The sequence below is a fragment of the Lolium rigidum genome, chromosome 6, assembly GCF_022539505.1.
Source record: "Lolium rigidum isolate FL_2022 chromosome 6, APGP_CSIRO_Lrig_0.1, whole genome shotgun sequence".
In the NCBI taxonomy this organism is placed as follows: domain Eukaryota; kingdom Viridiplantae; phylum Streptophyta; class Magnoliopsida; order Poales; family Poaceae; genus Lolium; species Lolium rigidum.
In genome coordinates, this window is record NC_061513.1 from 322,860,641 (window position 1) to 322,886,621 (window position 25,981).

The 25,981-nt window shown below is 46.9% G+C and overlaps 1 protein-coding gene and 2 long non-coding RNA genes across 3 annotated transcripts; 2 read left to right on the top strand and 1 right to left on the bottom strand.

The window, feature by feature from the left end:
- The first annotated feature begins 1,264 nt into the window (after nt 1-1,264).
- On the top strand, nt 1,265-5,095 carry LOC124668326. The gene is made up of 4 exons (XR_006991644.1): nt 1,265-1,339; nt 2,177-3,300; nt 4,257-4,354; nt 5,019-5,095. It is a non-coding gene; the product is annotated as an uncharacterized LOC124668326 (long non-coding RNA).
- An 831-nt stretch (nt 5,096-5,926) lies between these two features.
- LOC124664712 (putative serpin-Z8) lies at nt 5,927-24,199 on the top strand. The gene is made up of 3 exons (XM_047202167.1): nt 5,927-7,312; nt 22,614-23,294; nt 23,969-24,199. Exons 1-3 carry the CDS (start codon nt 5,927-5,929, stop codon nt 24,197-24,199), a joined length of 2,298 nt encoding a protein of 765 aa, XP_047058123.1.
- LOC124660282 lies at nt 17,491-18,077 on the bottom strand. Its single transcript, XR_006989834.1, has 2 exons — nt 17,998-18,077; nt 17,491-17,920 (listed from the first exon to the last, which is right to left on the bottom strand). It is a non-coding gene; the product is annotated as an uncharacterized LOC124660282 (long non-coding RNA).
- Nucleotides 24,200-25,981: the final 1,782 nt, after the last annotated feature.

Genomic DNA, 25,981 nt, shown 5'->3' on the forward strand with positions numbered 1-25,981 from the left:
GATGCCTACCAAATCAATAAAATCAAATGCATGTAGCTCTTTTAGGCACGTCTAAATCATGCTATGCTTTTTTCATTCACAAAGAGTACACATCAATTTATAGTAGACTTTGTACTCGATGATGTCATTCTGCAAGGGTGTTGCCAATCTACGCACAATTTCGCCCATGAAGAAGGACGTGGCATGGACATGGTAACTCTGAACAATATGGCGGCGGGGTTCGGGGGAGGAATCAAAAAGGACGATCTTGCTGTAGCTAGAGAGCAAGCGAAGCATCACCTCGACCGACATCTTCAATCTTCCATAGTTCTGCTGATGGCGAGAATGAGCCACTTACGGAGGCATAGTGTGAAAATGGTGGCGTTGTTTAGGGGCGTGTGCAACTCGTCGATCGGTGACGCGGTTATGAGTTGTATCCGGGTGTGGCCGTTGGCGGCGATGATCAACCAATCGACGACGGAAGAGGAGGAGGAGGAGGATGAAGAGGAACCATGTAGATGTAGCTATTAAGATTGTGTGTACACCGGTAGTATTGGATGTCATCTACTAGTAGTAGCTACTTAGCACGTGAGAATGTGAGATGCATGCAAATTTGTCCTAGTTAATTCACAGCCATGTATAATAAGCATGTCTACATCGAACGCAACGCACTGATGAGTATCGAGGAGGCCAGCTGAGGTTGATTAGTTAGCAGTAAGTATCGGGAATCAAGGAGGTTGCTTGACGAAAACACTAAGCAGCGGCAAAACACCGAAACGCACGCAAACCTCGCCCAGTGTCTCCCAGACCAGACTCACCGCTCCATCTCGCCGGCGTCCGCCCACCGGTCCCTTCCCTACCAGATGGACGCCGCCACGGCTCCTTCTATCCGCAACCTCGCCCCAGTTCTGCCTCTCCAGCCTCGCCGGCTGCCGGCCGCCCCGACCTCCTCACCGTCCGGCGCCGCCCCCTGCCGACGCGCCCCAATCGAGCCTAAAACCGCGCCGCCGTGAAACCCTAAGTGGGCGGCGAGGAAGAGCCGCGGGCCAGGCCACACGCGGAACCTCCCCCCTGCTCTTCCGCGTCCCCGTCCTCGCCTCCGCCGCTCCGTCCCCATGCGCACCGCCGGTTCCTCGCGCGTCTGGAGGTTGTGGCCCTGCGGGTGGAGCTGTTCAGCGGCGTCGCTACGTCGGTTGCTGCTGGAGGTATGAGTCGTGCCCTTAGTCCTCCAGCCCCCAATCCGCTTCTCCCCATTCTGAAAAAAATCTCTTCTTTCTTGTGCAGGCAGCCGGAGGAGCGAGGCGGGATGAGCTGCTGATGGTCGCCGCCTTGCGCGGGGTGCAGTGGTAGGACAACGTAGGTGAGACTAATTCGTTGATCTGCTGCTGCAGATTTGTAGCTACAGTATCTTTTCTTTTGGAGAATCAGTGCTATTAGTTGTCAGGTTTTGGCGATGCAAATCACGTATGTGTGAACATTCTGTACATGTATACCTTTGAGCAATTGAGAATGCAAATTTGGTTGCTATGACCTGATGCTAACTAGTATATTAATCATGCAAGTTTGGGTTTGTAGCTGCAGGAAAAAAAATGGGTGAAGAAGTGCGTTTACTTGTCATGTTTTTTTTGTTTCACATCGATGCAGATCAGTGCTATGTGAACCTTCTGTACATTTCTAGTTTGAGAAATTGAGAAAGGATATTTAGTTGCTACTATGGTTTGCTTCTTGTTACTATTATCAATCGTGTAATTTTTGGGAAGAGCAAATGCAAATTGTTGGCAAATGTTCAGTTGCATATCGATGCAAATCAGTTCTATGTGAACCTTCTTTACATGTATAGTTTGAGCAATTTACAAAGGACGGTTAGTTGCTATGGTCCGTTCTGATTAGCATATTAACCATGCAGTTTTGGTATGTTCAGACTTAATCTCCATGCATGTGTTAGAGTTCATTCACCTGTGGTTCTTGTAATTGGTTCGACACCGTTTAGTTAAAGAAAACTAGCTTGTTGGAGAGTGAACTTTGAAATGAATGGATCTTACTGTTTATGTGTGTATGCAACTCTACTTGGATGAAATCTGTGGTGTTATGAGTACAATTTATTATTAGCATGGTCTAAATATTTTTGGGCATGAATTTTGTATGCTTTTTTCTAATGAACACGTTTTGGCTTGTCTAAATATTTTTTTGTGGCCAGCGTGAGGGGATATTGCACCATCTGTCACACGAGTTCCACAGCGGTGGATGTGGAGGACTGTTGATGTTGCTGTTGTGGCTGCCGCCGGCCCCCAGCTACTCCTCATGGAAGACCAGGGCTTCCTGGAGCATGAGATGTCCAGGTTGTATGGGTCCAGGCAATCTCATTCTTTCTAAGCGTCTCATGGTTGTGTTTGCGTGTTGTGCAAGCCATGCCCTGTTTTTTTTTTGGATATGGTTACTGCAGTTGGTAAACCGTGTTGGTAGCAGTGCTATCTACCTGTAGCTGTTGTGCTATTTCTGAAGTTGTTTGGTTTCCTGAAATATTTTGCTATTGTTTCTTGAAGTTGAAGAAATTTTGTTGCTGTTATGATCTGGTGATGTGGAGGTAATAGAACCTCGTCACCTAGTTCTCTTTCAAGTATTTGCTGTCTTATTCTTGTGCTGATGAGATACTTTTCTTTTCTTCTTAAAAGCAAGTGTTGATGGAGTAGTACAGTAACCACAAGCATTTGATTCATCATGATTTGTTTAGTGTAGTTGATCATGTCCTGATGCACTTTTCTTGTATTTTGTTTGCAGTAGTGTTGTTTTCTTGATTTAACGTGTTTAAATAGTTGATCAGCGTGCTAGTATTTTCTTTTGGAGTAGTTCCATGTGTAGCACAGAAGCAAGAATCTGATTCATGACCATTCTTTTAATTACGAGCTCTAGTATATAAAGGCTGTTAACTTGCTATGGTCTGCTTCATTTGAGTGTACTAATCATGCAACTTTTGATGTTAAGAGTGTTGTCCATATCTACACCTAATTAGTTACATAATACTTAATGGTAGTTTTCTAACATAATTTCTTACTCTAAATTCTGTATTGTTTTCCATGATCTGTATATGTAGTGATGTAGTGCTGCCCGTGCATTGTTTACTAGGAATTCTCTGTCTGTTTTGTCCAGAGCCTAGCTGACCATGTATTTTTTACAATAATGTTCTTGACCATACTCCTTTGTTTATTTCAGCAAGGCCTCGGGGTCTAGTGCTTCCATGAGGTGCCCAGGTTCCCACGGTTCAGGCACGAAAGTGACTATCCATTAGCTGGATCAACTGCTATTATGTGTGTTGTCTCTTAGGTCTGTTTCAAGTGCTATTATGTGTGTTATCTGCTATCTTATTCATGTGCCAGTGAGATAATTTTCTTTTCTTTTGCAAAGCGAGTGTTGATTGTCCTAAGTGTTGAACTGTTGATGGAGTAGTACATCAGCCACAAGCTTTTTATTCATCATGATTTGTTTCATGTAATTGATCATGTCCTCATGCATTGTGCTCATATTTTCTTTGGAGTAATGTTGCTTTCTTATTTTACAATGTTTAAATTGCTGATCAACGTGCTAGTAATTTTTTTGGAATAGTTCCAAAGTGTATTACAGAAGCAAGAATCCGATTTCTGACCATGTTTACAATTACACAATCTGTTTTATAAAGGCTATTGAATTGCTATGGTGTGTTTTGGATTATCCTTGAGTTTTTATTGAACATGTGGGCTTTGGCTTGGTCGACTTGATGAATGTCAAGCTTAACCCCAACTTGTATTCAATGTGGGACGAACCTAGAGCTTTTTTGAGCTGAATTTCTTGGTTTGACAAGAAACACAGAATCAGACCATTTATAGCTCTAGCTTTGGATTATATTTGAATTTATATTGAACCTGTTGTTTGGTTGACTTGATGAAGCTTAAACATGACTTGTATTAAATGTGGGCAGAAACTGGAGCTCTTTGGAGCTGATCTGGACAACTAGTTCAACTAAGTAGCTTAAACCTGACTTGTATTATTAAATCTGGTCGACTTGATAAATGAGAAATCTGCATCTAATTTGTTTGTGACTTGGAAATCATTTAGTTTTTCCCAGTTTGAGTTTAGTGTGTAGAAAGTAGACAAATTCTCGCATAGCTTGGAAATGACATCTACATGTACTCTGTATGTTTAGCTTGGAAATTGATGCTTGACTTGAATGTTCTCTAGCTTTAGAATTGAAGAGTTGTACCAGTTCCTGACCACTTCCTTTTTCTGTGTGTTTCTGTAATCAGGGGATTTCAAGTTGGTGGGGCTGGCTAGGAGGTAGCCATGGCCGCCAGATCTATCCGGTTTGCAGCGGTGGCCTTCGTCTTCGAGTTGGTGGGTTTAGGTGAGTGTCAAGTTCCTGTCTTGTCTCTTCCCATTTAGGTCTCTGGTGGTGTGGTTGTATTGGCACTGTGTTGGCGCTGCTTTAGTTTAGTGTTGCTAGGAAATTTGACGGCCTGTGGTGTTTCTAGGGCTGGTCTATGTCAGCAGAGCTTGCTTGTGCTGATTAGCATTTGTATTTGTGCTGCTTTGGTTTAGTATCCTGTGTTGATCTCCAACAGAAACTATATTGTGTAGCTATGAAATTGTTAAGGATTGTCTTGCTCATTCGATGGTTTTAATTATCTAGTTTTAGCTACTGAACATGGTAAAGAATGATCACAGTTGGGTACTTTCTATCAGTTATGGAGTTGTAGATGTTTTCCTTTTTTTTTAGATGTCTCACCATGTGGTGATCTTTAATTAAGGAATAAATATCTAAGGTCTTGGCCTGGACAAGTAGATTAGTTGATGTTGTGCTCTAAATTAGCAGCAACCTCCTTTTGCTGGACTTGTTGCAAGATGGTACTCATTCACTGTTTTTGGAATGTGAAATTTACACTAGATGTCGCACAGTCTGTTTGCTTAGTTTATTCTCCACCTTATTATTGTCGAAACCTTGCTGTGAATTCATTGTGTCTACTAAATCTGCTCTGGAGCTGCTGACCATCAAGTATTTGTTCACGTAGTTGAAGGATATATATATCCAGGAGGAGGGGTCGATGGCAGCAAGGAACCTGCAGTGCGATGCATCATCTGGATGTAAGACAATGGAGGAAGCAGCAGCCAAGTTGAGTACAGGGCTTGCTGTATCTTTATTTCCTCTGGATTTAATAATGTAATGTAAAGCAGCAACACGGCCGGTATTTCAGATTCCGAAGAATCACGCCCAGTTGTCTCTCTGTGTCTCCCAGGCCCGACTCACAGGCCCATCTCGCCAGCTGCGCAGATTTGTAGCTGCAGTCTTTTTGTGTGTGTGTGTGTGTGTGTGTGGAGAATCAATGGTATTGGTTGAAGGCTGAGGAGTCTACTGTGGGTAAAAGATAATATCAGCTACATTCTTGATGCACTGGAATCTAAGCACCGCGACTTTAAGAAAAAAATGAGATGATTGTAGTTTTCACAAAAAAGAAACTAAGAAGCACGAGTAGTAGCCAATGGATTGAATTTGTTTAATTAAATGCGCAAGATAATTGATTTGTTTTGGTGCGTACGAGGATCTGAGTAGTACGTATGGAGGAGATGGAGCGCAGCGCGCGCGTGAAATTTAATTCACGGAGGAGACGAGGCGGTCAAACTTTTGTTGGAAGGAAGAATCGCAAACGAGCGCGGGCGAGTATTATTGCTCGAGAAAAGAAAATACAGTAAAAAAAGAAAGAGGGAGCGGAGGCGTGTTTTAACTTTGCACGCAAGCGCCAAAGCGGACGAACGGAACGGGCTGCGGAGGGGAGCCGGCGGCGGCGGTGAACGAATCCGACACCAGATCGTAGGCCGTGCGTCTCTCCATATATACACGAGCCGAAGCACAAGCAGCAAGACTGGACACCAAACGATCTGTACGCCAGTCCGGCTCCTTGCATTTGCTTCCGCGACGACGATGGCCGGACCGAGCAAGAAGCCGCGTCAGTCCGGCGCCGGCCTGGCGGGTCTCGCCGCGCGCCTCACCAAGCGCCTGGCCGACGAGAACCCGCGCGCCAACCTCGTCTTCTCCCCGCTGTCCATCTACGCGGCCGTCTCGCTCCTGGCGCCCGGCGCCCGGGGAGACACCCTGGCCGAGATCCTCCGGCTCCTGGGCGCCCGGTCTCGCGACGAGCTCGAGGAGTCCATCTCTACCATCGTGGCCGACGCGCTGAAGGACCGATCCGGTTCCGGCGGGCCGAGAGTCGCGTTCGCGTGCGCCGTGTGGAACGACAGGACGCGCCCTCTGAAGCCGGCGTACCGCGAGGCCGTCGTCGGCACGTACATGGCGGAGGCGCGCGCGGCGGACTTCCACGAGAACGCCGGGGAGGCGGCGGAGCAGATCAACGCCTGGGTCGCGGAGGTCACGAGGAGCCTCATCGATAACATCGTGTCCGCCAAGTCCTTTGACACTCACACTGACGCCGTGCTCGCCAACGCCATGTACTTCAGAGGGAAGTGGGACTTGCCGTTCTACGAGCGGAGCACGACGGACAGGCCGTTCCAGCTGCTCGACGGCGCCACGGTCGACGCGCCCTTCATGTACAACTCGGACCGCCACTTCATCGCCGTGTACGACGGGTTCAAGGTGCTCAAGCTGCAGTACAAGATGCAGCAACAACAAAGAGACCCTTGGTCGTCGACGTCCAGCTTGAAGAAAGGCCCGCAGTACTCCATGTGCATCTTCCTACCGGATGCGTACGACGGCTTGCGCACCCTCCTCGACGAGATAACGTCCAGGCCAGGGTTCGTGCACGACCACCTGCCGTCTAGCAAGGTCAAGGTCTGCCATTTCGGTGTTCCCAAGTTCAAGCTTGAGTTCCTCAGCAACGTCACCCAAATTCTCAAAGACTTGGGACTTGTGCTGCCGTTCTGCATGGGTGCCGACCTGTCCGACATGATGGAGGCCGACCGCAGCGGTTTGCCCTTGGTGGTGCAAGACGTCTTCCACAAGGCTGTTGTTGAGGTCAACGAGGAAGGCACTGTAGCTGCGGCGGTCACCATCATGCGGATCGCTCCTGGATGTGCGCCGGGGATGATGCGGGAGCCGACGGTGGATTTTGTCGCCGACCATCCGTTTGCGTATTTCATTGTCGAAGAGACTTCGGGGACGATCCTCTTTGCAGGGCATGTCGTGGATCCTACCGATGGCAAAGCCGGACAGCCTGCTGCGGCCACATCTAGAGGATTCGAGTTGCCGCTCATGACCAAACATCCGCTGACGAGGAATGCTAGCAAAACTGGCCTGGGAACCCTCGCTGTCGGGCTCGCGAAGCGCCTCGCCGAGGAGAGGGTAGACAAGAACATAATATGCAATTCTGTCCCCACCCGCACCCAGCCGCCGCCTCTCTCCCCACCCGACCCCTCCCTGCAGCGCCGCCCCTCCACCCTCCACCACCGTCCCCTCCCTCCCCACCCGATCTACGCCCCGGGTCGTATCGCGCGAGGCGGCTCAGGGCGACGACCCAAACCCTAGAAAAGGCAGCTGATATTCCTCTTCCCGGCCGCTACCGCCGTCGGGGTCGGCGGTGGTGGCCGCGCCCGGCTGCCAAAGGCAGTGGCGGCGGTGGCGCGCCCATGGACTCCCCTTCGCGCGGAGGCGGGGTCTTTCAAGGGCGGCGATGGTGGACGGCGGGTCTGGTGGTGGCGGCCTTCGGCTACATCACTTGGATCATGGCGGGGGACGCGGTGGTGTTGCAGAACTCGGTGGGGCGGAAGGGCGGCAGCGGGACTGGGCTGCAGTGGCAAGGTACATGGTCGCGAGGCGGCGGCAATGAGGCTCGACCAGGCTGTCCTGGAAGGCAGCAGCCGGCCGTCTCCACGTCGTGGGCGTGCGTAGCCGCTATCCCGACGGCTGCCGGCCTTCACCGGCCGAGTTGGAGGAGGAAGATGGACCGTGGTTCCCAGTCATGGGCGACGGTGTGGGGGCCGTCTGTTCCGGCTTTCATGGTGGTGGTCCTATTGTTCTTCTTTCGCGAAGATGAAGACATTTCGGATGCCGATCTTTCCGCAACCCACGGCGCGGCGCGGTGGCGGAGGAGGAGGAGTGCGCAAGGGCTCTCTCTCTTCTCACTCACTTACTACGAGTAGAACAACCTACTTTATATAGCACTCCAGCTCTTTCCCAACTAGCAATGTGAGACTAAACTTTAGTCACACCCCTTAACATTCCTAGATAGGCCAAAAGAATTTCAGAATTGGTATTGGGACATGCGCTAGGTCTCAAGATAAAATTCCAGCATAAAACACTACGATAAATATACGGATACTGACAGCCATGCCTGGACGGCCGGGACGACCTCGCAACGCACGTCGTCGAGGGCATTGAAGTGTGTTATTCTTCTCTCTCAAACTCAAAGCACAAACACACAGACGATGAGGGCAGAGAGAGGAACGCGAGGTTTTTGTTGCCGTGTAAACCTTGCAGCTTTTCTCTCGTTTATATTCCCTTTTATTCAGAGTTACAACTTACAACTGAAGAACGAAAAAGATGGAGCGTAGACGATCCGCAATGGCCGCGCCATCCCACGATCTGGTTCGTGCAGCGTGCAGTACCACCTTACTGCTAACTAAACGGGATAAGCCCAATGTCTAGAAAACCCTGACGACTTGATCAACTAACTGACGAAAGAAACACTACGTGCACAAGCTTACTTACAAAGTGCAAGCCATCCATGGCGTCATCGTACGTGCACTCCCGAGACGCCCCGCATGCGTGGAGGGCACCGAACATGGCGTACAGGATGTCGTCGCAAACGCCGTCGAGGCCGGGCGCCGTCGTCGCTATCGTCGCCCTCGCGCACGTCGTGGCCGCGTCGTCCTTGAAGGAGTAGACACCACCACGCACGCCAATTAAACGGCTTCGTTTCGTTCCCGAAGCCTTTGCCGGCGTCGTGTCGCGCCGTCGCGCACGCCATGCGGAACTTGGACGGCATGTGCAGAAACTCGCACTGACCTCAACTGCAAAACGACCACAGAGTAGACAATGAAATCGATCGAGCGCATTCCAGTTTCGCTTCAGTGCTCACCGTACTCCGAATTTGGTTCGTCGTCTCGGCTCGGTAGCGCCGGCCGTCGGGTGGGGCCATGCGTGAGGAACTCGCGCCTGCGGCCTCTCAGACGGCGGCGTCGAGCCTGGTATCCTCAGTCCTCACTGATCACGCGCGCCGCGGCGAAGCCTGTTCTGTGCGTCGCCCATCCGGACATCCGGTGCTACGAATAAGCATCGTGGCCACCATACTTGTGCACCAGAGACTGAGCGTGCTCAACGGCGAGGAGGACATGCCGCTCTCGGTGAGCTGGGCGGCGGCCTCGGCGCTGCCGCTTTCCCCTTCATCTGACGGCGAGCCGGCGCGCAAGGTATCCGGCACCACCTGGCCGGTATCCACGGCGCGCGCTCAACTGGCCCCTCTCCTCCGGCACCATCTCGCCGGTCTCCACGGATCCAGGAGCGCAGGCATTCGGGCGACCTGCGGGAGCGGCGCTCCACTACTAACGGTTTGGCTATTCTGCACTCTGATACAGATGAATATTACAACCTATGAACCAATTCATTTGAACAACATGGGGGGAATATCAAATAACTACCTGAAAGGGCACGACCCAGCGCTCGAGGAACCACGCGAAGAGGCCGAGCGGGATCAGGAAGGGGAGCAATGGCTGCTCCACCATTACCTGGTTGAAGAACTCCGGTGCGTCCTTGGCGTGCAGCTTCTTCATCCTCCTCTCGCCGCCGAGCGCTTCCTCCACGAGGCGTACACCTGGGCATCGTCGAGGAAAGATCGACCTCGCGGACGACCCGTCTAGGGCGGCAGGGGCACCGATGCAGCAGGTCAGCCTCCTCTCCTCTCCTCCCCTCGCCGACGCCAAAGTCCAAAGTCACAAGTCACGCGATAGCCGACACGCGGCAGGGTGACCATGGACTTGTATAAATAGAGGTTGTCTGGAGGGACAACCGCTGGGCGCGAAGTTTTCCGTTTTCGATCCTCGCTGCTAGTTTGGTTCCTCGTTGTGAGGTGCCTGTTGGGGAGTTGATGGGCGGTGGTGATGCTAAGTGCCACGGATCGCTGAGGCGGATCACCAATTTCCTTGCTTGGGGATCGAGGGGATCGAGGTCTTGTGGAAAAGTGGGCAACCAACCATTTACTACGCCTCCTAAAGTTCCTCCCTGATTACTTTAACCAACCATTTACTCCACCCCCTAAACTTCCTCCCTGATTACTTTCCTTGTAGGTTATTGACAGTCCAGAAGCAAATGTGGCGTGTGTTTGTTTTGGAGATCTGCTGGGGCATTGTTGTTGATCGGTGTATTTCCTACTATTGTCCTTCATTTGATACCAAAATAATCTAGATGGATCCTTGCTGGTACCAAAATAATCTTTATGGATGGACCAACTCAACCGGGAAATCAATATTGGTTCCCTTCATCTATCAAGTTTTTTTTCCAAAAGGTATAAAAAAATAGTAGATTTAATAAGGATGTTTTGTGTCTGTGTGGGCGAGAGGAGAGGAGGAAGACGGATCGATGGGGGCTAATCAACACCATGTGGGCAAATGAGTTCAGGTATCGGAGTAGTACCTAGCTAACTACTCAATATTCTCCAGCTCCATCGGTTTTGCAGGGAATAAATAGCTTTTACCTTGCACGCGATGTTTGCTCCAGATCAGTTGCAAATTTTCCATAGCCTAACATCCCCAGCTGAACATAGTCTGTCTGCATACATACCAGGAGGTGGCATCACTTTCTGCTGCTAAAGCTCAACTATCGTTTAGGTTTAGGCAAGATAGACTATATAGGTTGTTTTTCTCCTAGCAGCAAATTCCTAAGAAAACCCATGGAAAATTTTGAAAAATGACACTAGTCAACAAATACATTGTTAAGCTAGTTAAGGAATAAAAAAGTTGAAATTCTGGCATGAACATAAGCATTTTCGGATGTTTATATCACAACATAATTATTGAACGGTACTGTAATAAATAGAATTGTAAAGACAAGAGGCAATGAACAAATAGTCCGAAGTGTGTTCTTTATTAATTGTTACCAAGCCTTATATACAAGGCGAATGGTCACCTTCAAAGGAGGCAACGGTTCAGAAGAATCGCTTCAAGATCAATCAACTAAAGGAGCAGGGATTATCCCCTAATTAACTGCTAGGACTAATTATTTTTACAATCGCTTCAGGATCAATCAATCAACTCAGACATCACGATGCCAAAAGCTAACAAGAGTGTCTGAATTTTATTTGCAGCACATGTATGACTCAGCCAACATATCGAACCAAACAGAGCACCCGATATGCATCACGTACAACACAAATACGACCAGGTTCTCAACATGCAGCCATAGCAAAAACGTCACCAGCAGAACAAAATCAATGGCACTTCCTCTGTCCAAAACAAAGTCACAGCAAGACACCACCACCCGCCACCACCACCTCCGACAGTGGAAGTAGGCTGCAGCCAGCACAGACAGACCCAGCGACAAGGTCAGTGAGGCTCCATGCCATCTTTCGGCTGAAACGCCAGGCCCTCCACCTGGTTATATATCTTCCGATGGTTGGTTCCTGAAATGCACATAGCATATATAAGCAACACAAATATCAATTTATTTCCAAGAAAATACTAGTAGACTCAAGGCAACCAAAGCAAGTGTATTTATAACAAATCATATATAGAGAGAGGGGAACACGTGCATTTATAATAGATACACTAACTCTAGCTAGATATCCTGTAGAGATAACGATGAATGCAACACAAGTAGGGAAAACTCGCTGTAGCCTGATACACAACAACAGCCACTGGTTAATGATCCAAGTATACCTTGATACATTCACCATCTGAGAGGGGCCTCGAGTGTGTGTCAGTGTTTAAAAGCTGCCCAACAAAATCGATGGCAGGGAGCCACTCGAAAAAATATGTCTTTGACATGAAAATAATTAAAAATGAGTGCTATGCATTAGTGCACAATTATTTAAACACAAAACAGAGCATTTAGGCATATGTGTAGATAATGATTGATACACTACCCAAGAATGAATTTGAGCAAAGACTAGTAGCAGGTCAGGTAATACTACTACTAGTAGCAAATTCTAAACCTCAACAACAGCATAACGAGATACCCACAGATGCAATTAGTGCACTAAGATCAGGACATCATCTAGCAACTAAATGGAACACCTCCTAATCCTAAATATCAGGAACCAGAGCAATACTCATCAGCCAAAACCTAGATTGCCAAGTATCATATCAACATCTTAATCCCCGGGCACAGAACATGCACCTAGAGGAGATAACCGGCGAAGCAGAAGCTCACCCAAAACACGTAGACGTAGAGGAAGACCATTGCTTGCTGATGTCACACATCAGCAAGTGGTTAAGACACAGGTTAACTTCCAGCAAAACAAAATATTGCAGACAAAATATATAAGCAACTAGAATCCTAATTTGCTTACAGGGAAAGTATATATGTATGTGTTACTCTCCCATTGAAATTATATTAGGCCTGCTGTACTACATGAAATGACACCCATAAATAAAAGATACATCTTGTACCAAACAGAGATTGGTTGCACACCAAAAAATTCACAGGCAACAAGTTAGTTGCACAGAAATGCATATACTGGTATTTAGAGCATTATTAATGGAGTAGAAATCAACATACATGTTATATGTCGGATCAGGGACAACCAACAATAACGAAAGCATCAACAAAATTTCAGTCTCAGATTCTCAACTAACTCAAGCAAACAAAACAACTTCTTAACACATGACCTCGACCATCTCATCTATCACACAGGAGCAGCAAAAGAATAATTCATGAACCTTACCTGAACACCATCATCCACCCAAGGCAATGCAAAGCTCATGTATTGCAGATACAACACATGGAACAGAAACCAGTGGCAAATAAGAAATCGTGTGCTCATTTACATCTTTTCCTGTAAGTAGAGAATCATTGGAAGATTAGACAATCACAAATTACCTAGCAACAAGTACCTAACCACATTCCTGTCAGTAATAGCAGCTTGTGACATGCAGATTTATAGCTCAAGTTGAACTTAAATTCCCAAACTATACACCAGAAACACACAACAATGCATCCATCCATTGTGAAATTGGAGGATCACAGTAATATTTGAAGTGCAAAAATACTGCCGCATCTCGAAGCTTTTCCAAGTAAAAAAAAAGTTGTTATTATTAAACTAATCTCAATAGGCGTTCCCTGTTACCCTCAAACATGCTAGCACCAGTTAAACGGCACGGTGAATAGAGCTGAAAACATTAATCTCTTGCTTCTTCTTACATGAAGGAAAATAAACAGGGTATATCGATGACACAAGATGGCACACATGAGGACTGAGCCCTGACACTAACTATGCAAACCATATCCCTAGAATGCCATGGCATGATGGACATATCTCAGAGCACAGAAGAGGAGCTCACCTAAGACTGATTGTAGCCCTGATTGCACCAGGACACCATCCATGCCACTGCCAGTGTATGACCGTGCAAACAACAAGTGGTGGGCTACAATGGTGCATCATTGTCCTGCAAAACACACACACGTGTGAGATATAGAGTGGAGAGTTCATCCACAAACACAAATGGGCAAATGAAAAAGTCTTTGGTTTCGATATCTCGGACTTGTATATCACCTCGTACTTGCACGCGATGTCAAGGATAGAGCAGAGGAAGACATGAATGATGTTGTCATAGAAGACCACACATCCATGTGATGGCCAACTGCAATAAAAAACAACAAATCAGAAAGGCAGGCAATGTAGAGAAAGGAAAAAAATAAGACTTATTAGAACAAACCAACCGGTTGCTAAAAGAGCTAGTGTGTTTACAAACAGATCAGCAATCATGAAGGTTGTAAATCCAATAAGGCAAGCAATTGCTGCATTCATGCCAAGTGCAATACATAAACAATAATAAAGCAATTGCAACTGAGCAAATTCTTAAGAGCGCATACTGGCTACAAACGTATATGTGCATTCTACAGTTACATCATTAGAGATCGAATGCTTATCATGGCAATCCACCAAGTATCATGGTAATCGAGCAACTTCAAGAATACTGGTGGGTTCTTTTACTTACACATAGCTTGTAAGCTTTTACGAAATTTAGACCTGTTGTGGTTCTTGAAATCAACCAATTAACATCAGTAATAAATCAGGGTACCATGAAAATGTAGCCAATTCAAGAAAAAGAAGCAGCCTAGCGACATTTTATTAGTACCTAAACATAGGAACGTCTACTGCATTTTAATGTCTCAAACAAAGAACCAACAGATCCTTTCATATTCATGAACCAGACCTGCAACTTTTTAGTGTGAAAATAATTCATATGCAAGTGAGACCACTGGGGCAACATGCTTGAACAGAAGGACATATATCACAGGAAGAGTTATTGCCAAAGTATTCCCGCATGCATCGAAAAATGTTCAGAGCTGCTAATTAGAGCTAAAATAATATTAAGGATTAAGGATAGAAGATCATACAGGATTTCAAGGAAATTAAGCTGCCATGAGTAGACATCTGCTTAGTGTCGTAGAATAATATGTTCATGATTAAAACATATTGAGATGGAAAAAAATAGGCAGGTTGGCACTGTATAGGAAGGTATGAAAATTCAAGAAAGAGCACACATAGCATCTAAAGAATGTGTTATACTTGTAAATTTTGTTTATGCAACCAAAACTTGTTTTTGCTGGCATCATATAGTCCAAAAGAAAGGAAAGCAACCAAATTGTGTACAACCCATCTGGCTGGTACTACTCATTTATAAAGAACAATGGAACAGTGCCTGCATTTGAAAGATGGTTTAAGCTCCAGGTAACCAGTGGCAGTACAGATAGCTCAGGTGTTTTCAACAGCCAATGATAATATAGTAAATGAATAAATCTTCACGTGTTGAAACAAGCAAAGCTCCAGCCAGCACTAAACGTTTCAAATATGTGGCCAAATGAAAGCTTTCGGTACATATACACACGCAAAGAGAATTGGTTCAATTTAAGTATACATCAATGCCTCAAAACTCATATCAAATACTGGTGATATGATGCGAGAATGGAGGCGGTGGTAACCTTGCAATTGAGGGCCTCATAGGCTGGCAGGAACCGATGACATATAGCAGCTTCTAGTTGATCTGCAGCAGCAAGCGGAGCCCTCCCCACAGCGCTTCCGAATGCACCTGCCTCTTCCCGCTTTAGCTCTTCATCGTCCCTCATCCCTCAGCCATCCACCGTGCTAGGCAAGGTATCACGGATGGCAGCAACAACTATAGATTTCTTCATCTAATTGAGCACATGCATACTCTGGCTGCTACACAGAAGCACAATTATCAGCACATGTCAGGTAGCCATGGGAAGTAACACAAGGAAGCTAGCTATTTTCTGTACAGTAGCCAAGCTCTAACCTGATCAAGAGATGATGTGAAAAGTAATCTAGAATAATGGAACATTGCATGCATTACAAAGAAGGTTTAAGCTCCAGGTAACCCCGAACGTAGCATTACAGATTGCTCAAGTGTTTCAAAGACCAATGATGATAGCGGACTATATTTATGCGTGTTGAAACAAGCAAAGCTTCAGCCAAATTATGCCACGGGCACTAAACACGTGTACATACACACGCACGCAGCCGTGGTTCGATTTGTACAACACTTTGAACATGCCATGGAACAGATGAGATACAGGTGTTGTGATGTGTGAATGGTGGCAATGGTAACCTGGCAATAGAGGGGCCTCAGAGACTTGCAGGAAGAAACGACTCTGTAGACCCTGTAGTGGATCCGCGGCAGCAACCAGAGCGCCTTCCCGCCACTGGTGAAAGGAATGACACCAAAATTCAATCACTACACAGCCAACTCAATTAAATCTCTACTAATCACGGCATGATTAACTCTGAACAGCAGAAACAACCCAGTACTAGAGAAGTGTTCTCAAAATTAGCACGGTGTTCGATATTTATTTGGTCTTAACACGCAAAACAATGCTTTCATGTATTATAAACCTTTTAATCTAATAATAATACTGGTCTGAAACTTAAAATTGCTTGACTAGCTACATTCTGAAACGGAAAGTCATGAGATATAATTCTTTTCACTTGCATTGCAATTTTCAAGATATGGAACCAGCTACTAGGCAAAGCCTCAAAAGTTGATCAGAAATATAACAACAGTCAGAATGGGTATTCAGGTTTTAGAATACACAAATCATGACTTTGAGAAGCACTCGTACACATTTCTCTCTGAAAGTTCTAACACGCTGCGATTACAATGGGACAAGTTTGTGCATTTCTCTCTATCCATCTACTACTAGGACCACACAGAAATGAAGAGTGAAATAGTTAGTTTCATAAAAAGAACAAATGGTCCTTTACCAGCATCCGGCCTGAACTATCTATATTCGACAGAGATCGAATAACAATGGTCTATTTGCAGGGTTTCTGTCCAAACAAGCACTACCATCTACCACTCGCACATGAGGAAGCATTTGAATACTTTCAGTGCAACTTGGAGACAATACAATGATCATTTAAGATTCCATCAGATTATTTGTTCTCAAACAAAATTGGTCACTCCAGCTTCAATGCAACAAAGACATGTAAGCGAGACATACTACCCTCCTAAAGACGGCATGATTACCTCTCTACTATGAAGATAGAACTCAATGATGAATCAAAAACAAATATGAAATATCCAGATCGAGAAATTGCTGATTCAAAATTTGGAGGGCAGAGTGCAAGAGAAACACACTCAGGTACAGTGTTCCTAAACATCCTGGAAATCAAACAGAGGCATCAACGGGAATCCAGATTAGACTTATTTTTAAGCAAGAGACAGTGGCCTTCCTCTGGCAGTAGAAGTTTGTATAAACAAGCAGATAAAACATAAGCACATGATCACAGTTGTGATCCGACCCAGCAGCTATCTAATACACATCAGAAATAGGTAATACCATTCTAAATCCATGAATAAAGACAGCAACACTACACAATAATCCACAACTTCAAGAATATTGCCGGGTTCTTTTACTTACACATAGCTTGCAAGAATTCAAACCTATTGCTGTTCCTTGAAATCATCCAAACAGCAGTAATATATCAGGGTACCATGAAAATGTAGCCAACTCAGGGGTGCAAAAAAACAAGGCAGACAAGTAACCAGCTAATCGTTTGGTTCCTATAAACGCGACATATTTAGCATCTAAACATAGAAAGACATGCAACCTAAACTCAAAGCTAAATTATATTATCTAAAAAAAACACAAATAAATGCAGAGGTGAGCTGCTACATACAACTTCTTTGTGCAGCTAAATTATAGTCCAAAAGAAAGAAAGGAAAGCAACAAAAAAATTGACAACCCAACAGATTGCTACAAGTTGCTCATTAAAGAAAAATGGGTTAGTACCTGCATTTGAAAGACAATTTTTACGTTCCAGATATCCCAAATGTAAACATTGCAGATAGCCAAATTGGTGTTTTCAAAGACGAATGATAATAACTGAATATATTCTGCGTGTTGAAACAAGCAAAGCTCCCCCCCAAATTATGCCATCATCAACACTAAACATTCTGAATGTGTGGCCAGATGAAAGCTCTTTCTCGGTACATACACATACGCACCACAGACAGTGGTTCCATTTATAATACAACAATGCCTCAAAACTCGTATCAAATACTGGTGATATGATGCGAGAATGGTGGAGGTGGTAACCTTGCAATTAGGGGCCTCGTAGACTGGCAGGAACAGGGGGTATAGCAGCTTGTAGTCGACAACCAGAGCCCTCCCAGCGGCGCTAGCGGATGCACCTGCCTCATCCCACTTTTGCTCCTCCTCCTCCTCCTCCGTCAGCCGTCCACGGTGCTAGGCTAGGTTTTCACGGATGGCAACAGCAATTGTCTTCATCTAAATGAGCACAAGGATTATAGTAAGTCAGGTAGCCACATGGGAAGTAACACGAGGAAGCTAGACAATTTATGTACATTAGCCAAGCTGCAACTGGATCATGAGATGGTGGGAAAACAAGGGTAGAATAAAGCACATCAGAAGATGGGGGAGAGGACCTTTTTGCAGGGTGTTGGGCAGGTCAGGCTCGAGATTCCCTGATGTCTAGGTCGTCTTCACCATCGTCGTCCATGTCGGAAAAGGTCATCCAACCTCACGGAAGTGAGACTGCTGTACTTGTGTTCACCGTCCTCTGCGTCGATGTCATCCATGGACAACACCTGGTCCAAATCATGAAAGCAGAAAATATGGCACTATCAGCAATATAAAAGGTTTTGGTACACATACATAGGCACCCTCATCTGGTGAATGCACTATGCACATAAAGCAAACATGAAGTATTGTTTGCGCATACTGAAGCTACAATAGCATGTCAAAATGCATTGCATACCCCAAGAAAGTAAAATTATTTTCAATTTCTAAAGCAATTCCTGGGAGGAATGCATTGAGGAACTAAGCTACTATGAAGATATAACTCAATGCTGAATCAAAAAAAATCCAGATCAAGATATTGCTGATTCGAAATTGGAGGGCAGAGTGAAAGAGAAACACGCTCAGGTCCTAAATACAGTGTTCCTAAACATCCTGGGTAGCAAACTGAGGCATGAGTGGGAATCTAGATAGACTTATTTATAAGCAAGAGACGGTGGCCTTCCACTGGTAGTAAAAGTTTGTATAAACAATCATACGAAGCATATAAAACATAAGCAGATGATCAGTACTGCGATCCGCCCCAGCAGCGATCTAATACACATCAGAAATAGTTAATACCATTCTAGATCCGTGAATAAAGATAGCAACAGTAACCAATAGTGCACAAGTTCAGGAATATTGGTGGGTTCTTTTAGTACACATAGCTTGTAATAAATTCAAACCTATTGCAGTTCCTGGAAATCATCCAAACAGCAGTAATATATCACGGTACCATGAAAACGTGGGCAACTAACGAAAAAAAACAAGGCAGACAAGTAACCAGCTAATCGTTTGATTCCTATAATTAGCATCTAAACATAGAAAGGTCTACATCATTTTATTGTCTGAAACAAAGAACCAACAGATGGTTTTATATTTTAATGATTAGACCATGGTGATCACCACATTGAACGAATTAAGGCAAAGCATGTACAAGACTCAGCTATTATGGTCATAATGAACTGTTAAGATGATTCTTTTAGCAAGACATGCAACCTAAAGTTAGTGATGTAGAACATGCAAAAGGAACTCGTATCAATTCACTTCCAACTCGAAGCTAAATTATATTCTCTCCAAAAAAAACATAAATAAATGCAGAGGTGAACAGCTACGTACAACTTCTTTGTGCTGCAATATTATAGTCCAAAAGAAAGAAAGGAAAGCAACCAATATTTGTACCACCCATCAGATTGCTATGAGTTGCTCACCAAAGAAAAATGGGTTAGTGCCTGTATTTGAAAGACAGTTTTAAGCTCCAGGTAACCCGAATGTAAACATTGGAGATAGCCAAATTGGTGTTTTCAAAGACCAATGATAATAACTGAATATATTTTGCATCAAAGCTCCACCCAAATTATGCCATTATCAGCAATAAACATTTTAAATGTGTGGCCGGATGAAAGCTCTTTCCCGGTACATACACACATACACACAACAGGAAACGGTTCGATTTGATAATACAACAAAGCCTCAAAACTTGTATCAAATATTGGTGATATGATGCGAGAATGGTGGAGGTGGTTAACCTTGCAATTGGGGGCCTTGTAGACTGGCAGGAACAGATGGGGTATAGCAGCTTGTAGTCGACAACCAGAGCCCTCCCGCAGCGCTAGCGGATGCGCCTGCCTCATCCCGCTTCACCTCCTGCTCCTCCCTGAGCCATCTGCGGTGCTAGGCTAGGTTACGGATGGCAGCAGCAGTTGTCTTGATCTAAATGAGCACAAGGTATGCTGGCGTCTGCACAGAAGCACAAGGATTAGCACACACCACACAAGAAGTAAAACAAGGAAGCTAGACAATTTATGTACAGTAGCTAAGCTGCAACTGGATCATGAGATCAGTGGGAAAACAAGTGTAGAATAGAACACATCAGAACATGGGGATAAATGAGGACCTTTTTGCAGGGCATCAGGCTGGTCAGGCTCGAGATGCCCTAATGTCTTGGTCGTCTTCCCCATCGCCGTCCAGGTCGGCAAAGCTCATCCAACCTCACAGAAGCTCTGAGCCGTCAGGCTAGGTTTCACGTATGGTAGCAGCATCAGCAGTTTTGCTCATGTAAATGAGCAGCAGGTGCATACGTGTGGTGCTGCACAAAAGAAGCACAATGATCTGCACAAGTCAGGTAGCCATATTGGAGCAAGCAGATGCAGTAACACAAGGAAGCTAATAATTTCTTGTAGATTATAGTTAACTTGCAAGTTGATGAGTGACTTGGAAATTAGGCTAGGGCACATGAGTGATTCGGAAACCATGTAGAAGAACCAGGTATTATGGTCACAGTGAACAATTAAGATGATGCTTTTAGCAATACATGCAAGCTAAAGTTAGTGATGTAGAGAACATGCAAAAGGAACTCGTATTTGCTCACTTGCAAGTCAAAGCTAAATTATGTTCTCTCAAAAAACACATGTAAAGGCCAAGGCGAGCTGCTACATCCAACTTCTTTGTTATGCTTACTTTACAGTCGGAAAGAATTTAAGGAAAGGACCCAAATTTTGTGCAACCCATCAGATTGCTACTAGTTGTTAATGTTGAAGAAGAATTGATCAGTGCCTGCATTTGAAAAGACAGTTTGAACCTCCAGGTAACCAGAATGTTTGTGGTAGATAGCCAAATTAGTGTGTCAAAAGACCAGTGGAAATAAATGAACATATTTTCGAAACTAAACATTTCGAATGCGTGGGCAGATGAAACCTTTTTTTTTCTTGGTACATACACATGCACACCAAAGGAAGCGGTTTGATTTAATTATACAGCAATGCCTCGGAACTCAAATCAGACAGTGGTGATATGATGCTTGAATGGTGGCGGTGATAACCTTGCGATTGGGGGCCATGTAGACTTGCAGGAACCACTGGTGTATCGCAGCAGCAAGCGCAGCCAGGTTCATCTCCTCCTCCTACCTCAACCATGTGCGGTGCTAGGCTAGGGTTTCACGGATGGCAGCAGCAGCAGCAGTTGTCTTGATATAAATGAAGCACAAGGATTATAGTTAGTGAGGTACCCACATGGGAAGCAAGACGAGGAAGCTAGAGTTTAATTTTAGTATACTTGGTGAATGCTTCAAAATCATAGTATCAAACATTGGTTTGGAGGGTAACCTTGCGGTTTGGAGGGTGCTCGGAAACTTGCAGGAAGTGGATTGCATAGTGGATCCGGATCCGCAGCAGCAACCTGAGGGTAGAAAATTTATGTACAGTATGTAAGGTGCAACTGGATCAGGAGATGCACAATTTAATTTTAGTAGTACATGGAAGAAAGGAGGAAAGAAGAAGAAAAGAAAAATGACCTTGTGCTGGTGGTCATGGTGGTTGAGTTGGGGACTTGAACGACTTGTCCCTAGAGGTCGAGATTGGAGTGTAGGGCAGCCCAGGCAAAGGGAAGTAGAGTGTTTTCGATCTGGCCGTCGTCGTCGTGGGTGTGGACCATGGACCAGAGCTGCTGCATGGAATGGAAGCAGAAGGGGATGGAGGGATGAGCCGGGTGTTAGCAGAGCAGCAAAATGGAAGAAGACTCGGAGGAGGAGGAGGAGAAGTAATGGAGTTACCAACCGAGGAGAAGTGGAGGTGGTCGACGGTGAATCCGTCCCTGGCGGCGCGCGGGCGGTGGGTGGGGACGACGAGTCGGCGTCGGGGAGGAAATTGGGGTGGGCGGCGTTGAGTGGACTCCCTGGCGGCGCGCGGCCGGTTGCTTGGGACGGCGAGGAGCGGCCCTGTGCTCCGGCGTCGGTAGAGGCGGAGGGAATCGGCGGCGAGGCGAGGCGAGGCAGGGGAGTTTGATTTGATTGAGGGAGAAAGGGGATCCAGCAGCTACACTAGATACTAGAGGAGGGTTGGGTGCATTGATGCGTGAGTTTTTTTTCTTTTTTGAAACTTGTGCGGTGCATTGATGCGTTTTGCTTGGAGGAGTGGAGGAGACAGGCTACGCACAAGTCTAGTAGGATGCGTAGGTTGTGTTTCCTTGGATTTTTGGGAGCGCGAGGGTCGTTGGATGGGCGTCCTTCGCACGGCTGAGATGGACTTGTGTGGGGTGATCCGCGCGGAAGCCGCTTCTTGCCTGCTCATTGGCAGAGTACAATCAAACCAAAGTTACCAAACCGCCATCCATCACACGAAACTGGCATAACCTCAAAAGTAAACGAAACCGACCCCGTCGCATTGCATACGCCTTTCTTGGAAACAAAAAGAATCCGACACTGTTTCGCAATCCAAATCAGATCCTCCGGCTCCTGGGCGCCCGGTCTCGCGACGAGCTCGAGGAATCCATCTCTACCATGCTGGCCGACGCGCTGAAGGACCGGTCCGGTTCCGGCGGGCCGAGCGTCGCGTTCGCGTGCGGCGTGTGGAGCGACAGGACGCGCCCTCTGAAGCCGGCGTACCGCAAGGCCGTCGTCGGCACGTACATGGCGGAGGCGCGCGCCGCGGACTTCCACGAGAACGCGGGGGAGGCGGCGGAGCAGATCAACGCCTGGGTCGCGGAGGTCACGAGGAACCTCATCGACAGCATCGTCTCCGCCAAGTCCTTTGACGCTGACACTGACGCCGTGCTCGCCAACGCCATATACTTCAGAGGGAAGTGGGACTTGCCGTTCTACGAGCGGAGCACGACGGACAGGCCGTTCCACCTGCTCGACGGCGCCACGGTCGACGCGCCCTTCATGTGCAACTCGGACCGCCACTGCATCGCCGTGTACGACGGGTTCAAGGTGCTCAAGCTGCAGTACAAGATGCAGCAACAACAAAGAGACCCTTGGTCGTCGACGGCCAGCTTGAAGAAAGACCCGCAATACTCCATGTGCATCTTCCTACCGGACGCGTACGACGGCCTGCGCACCCTCCTCGACGAGATAACGTCCCGGCCAGGGTTCGTGCACGACCACCTGCCGTCTAGCAAGGTCAAGGTCTGCCATTTCGGTGTTCCAAAGTTCAAGCTTGAGTTCCTCAGCAACGTCACCCAAATTCTCAAAGACTTGGGACTTGTGCTGCCGTTCCGCATGGGTGCCGACCTGTCCGACATGATGGAGGCCGACCGCAGCGGTTTGCCCTTGGTGGTGCAAGACGTCTTCCACAAGGCTGTTGTTGAGGTCGACGAGGAAGGCACCGTAGCTGCGGCGGTCACCATCATGCGGATCGCTCCTGGATGTGCGCCCGGGATGATGGGGGAGCCGACGGTGGATTTTGTCGCCGACCATCCGTTTGCGTATTTCATTGTCGAAGAGACTTCGGGGCGATCCTCTTTGCAGGGCATGTCGTGGATCCTACCGATGGCAAAGCCCCTGTGCGGACAGGACAGCCTCGCTGCGGCCACGGCTAGAGGATTCGAGTTGCCGCTCATGATCGGACATCCGCCGACGAGGAATGCTAGCTCCACCGGTCCGGGAACCCTCGGCTGCCGGGAAGCGCCTCGCCGAGGAGAGGGCAGACAAGAACATGATATGCAATTCTATCCCCACCCGCACCCAGCCGGCACCTCTCTCCCCACCCGACCCCTCCCTGCAGCGCTGCCCCTCCACCCTCCCTCCCCCTCTCCTCCCTCCCCACCCGATCTTCGCCCCGGGTCGTCTCGCGCGAGGCGGTTCCGGGCGACGACCCAAACCCTAGAAAGGGCAGCTGATCTTCCTCTTCCCGGCCGCTGCCGCGGTCGGGGTCGGCGGTGGCGGCCGCGCCCGGCTGCCAAAGGCAGGGGCGGTGGTGGCGCGCCCATGGACTCCCCTTCGCGCGGAGGCGGGGTCTTTCAGGGGCGGCGACGGTGATCGAGGTGAATGAGGAAGGTACCGAAGCCGCGGCTGTCACCATGGTTATCGACACTGAAGGATGCACCATGGACAGTCGGGAGAGATCACCTCCGCAAGTGGATTTCGTTGCCGACCATCCGTTTGCGTTCTACATAGTGGAGGAGGCAACTGGCGCGGTTGTCTTCGCCGGGCATGTCCTCGACCCCTCCAAGGAGGAGCAGCGGCTGAGCCGTCTATTTGGATTTCGGAACTAATCTTCGTACCAGCCATACTTATTTGATTACTATGTACTTTTGTAGCCCGTTACTTTTGGAAATTTGAGTGTGTTTGTATCAATGATGAGTATTTCTTTTATCTTATGAAATTCTGCACTGTGCTTCAGATTATTGCTTTTGATTGCATTGCGCTTCAGTTTTATTATATATTATACTAGTCGTTAGATGTGAGATGAAACCGACATACCAAGTAGTAAATACCCAGATTCAAACCTGGAGAAAAACTGAAATTACAATAGTTGCACATATTGTGTCTTTCTCTCGGGCCTGTAATTCAGAAGCGCGCTCTTCAGTGGCGCGTCGTGCAGCTAGCACCTATGAGGCTTGGCTGGGTCAGCTCTCAGACTTTGTACTAAACGCTGTTTGCGGTAACTAGTTTTGCAAGACCACCAGCCACGACAGAAATGGCGCAAGGCGTCGACGGCCAGAAACCCTCTGTGTAGCCACAAGGAGTCGTCGGTGTAGGCTACACCGAGGGCAGCCCTCAGCTTAGCTCGTCGGCGAAGATCCTCCTCGGCAGAGTCATGTGGGCCATCGGCGTAGACCCAGCCCTCGGCGCAGCCCGTATACGCCGACGGTGGCATCGGCGTCTAGACCCTCGGCGTAGGCCACACCATCCGTTAACTGCAAATTACTTAATTATTTATTTTTTAATTTTTACTTTGTTTTAATCTTCAAATGGGATCATTTTAATTTGTTTTAATCTTCAAGAAGCTGGGTCTCGAGCTGCCATTCAGTGCGCAGGCCGACCTGTTAGACATGGTGGAGGGCGACGGCTTTATTATGGTGGACGACATCATACACAAGGCGGTGATCGAGGTGAACGAGAAAGGTACCGAAGTCGCGGCCATCACCATGGTTATCGACACTGAAGGATGCGCAATGGACAGTCCAGAGAGATCACCTCCGCAAGTGGATTTCGTCGCCGACCATCCGTTTGTGTTCTACATAGTGGAGGAGGCAACTGGCGCGGTTGTCTTCGCCGGGCAAGTCCTCGACCCCTCCAAGGAGGAGTAGCTGTTGAGCTGTCTATTTGGAAACATGCCACCATTACCTCATCCAAATAATTGTAGTCGCTGCTTACCTTCACCATGACTTGAGTTTCTGAAATTTAAAAACTTGAACGAATACATCCAAACCAGAAACTCAATTCGGCTCCCGGGTGCGTATGATCCCCCTACCGTAAAAACATATTTCCAAGTGTTAAAAAAAATTTACAAAAAATTTACATGTACATCTACATAATATATGTGCATTCGTCAAGTTTCACGAAAAAATGATATTTTTTGTAGTCTAAGCGAAAAAGAGAAAATTTATCTTGTAACAAGTCTTTGTTTCAACACCAAATTTTGTCTTTTTTCCACACGCCCCATGACATGTCGATTTTCATGAAACAACTTTGTGAGCGCGTAGCACATGAAGATATACGTGCGAAATTTTTGTTTCAAATTTTTTGATATTTTAAAATGTGTCTAACATGTATTTCAAAATAAAGGGAGCATACGCTCCCATGTGCCAAAACATCACTCCCCAAACCAGAAACTCAATTCGGCTCCCGGGTGCGTATGATCCCCCTACCGTAAAAACTTGCTATATGCTTAAAGTACCCACCCAATTTTGGATAGTCAATAAAAAAGTTAAATATAGGTAGCTGGCTAGCCGTACCAAAGTCTTAAGTCTCTCAATGTTCAGCCACGGTACACTGGTATGGGCCACCGAGATCCCATTCTTGCTGTGTGCACTGCGGCTTTATCCGGGTTA

Bases quoted from the DNA above. Each gene is read 5' to 3' on its own strand.
- LOC124664712 (XM_047202167.1), top strand. From the start codon at position 5,927: ATGGCCGGACCGAGCAAGAAGCCGCGTCAGTCCGGCGCCGGCCTGGCG. The intron at 7,313-22,613 runs ATAATATGCAAT...GTCGGCACGTAC, and splicing joins AGGAGAGGGTAGACAAGAAC to ATGGCGGAGGCGCGCGCCGC. The intron at 23,295-23,968 runs GTCGACGAGGAA...ACGGTGATCGAG, and splicing joins TCCACAAGGCTGTTGTTGAG to GTGAATGAGGAAGGTACCGA.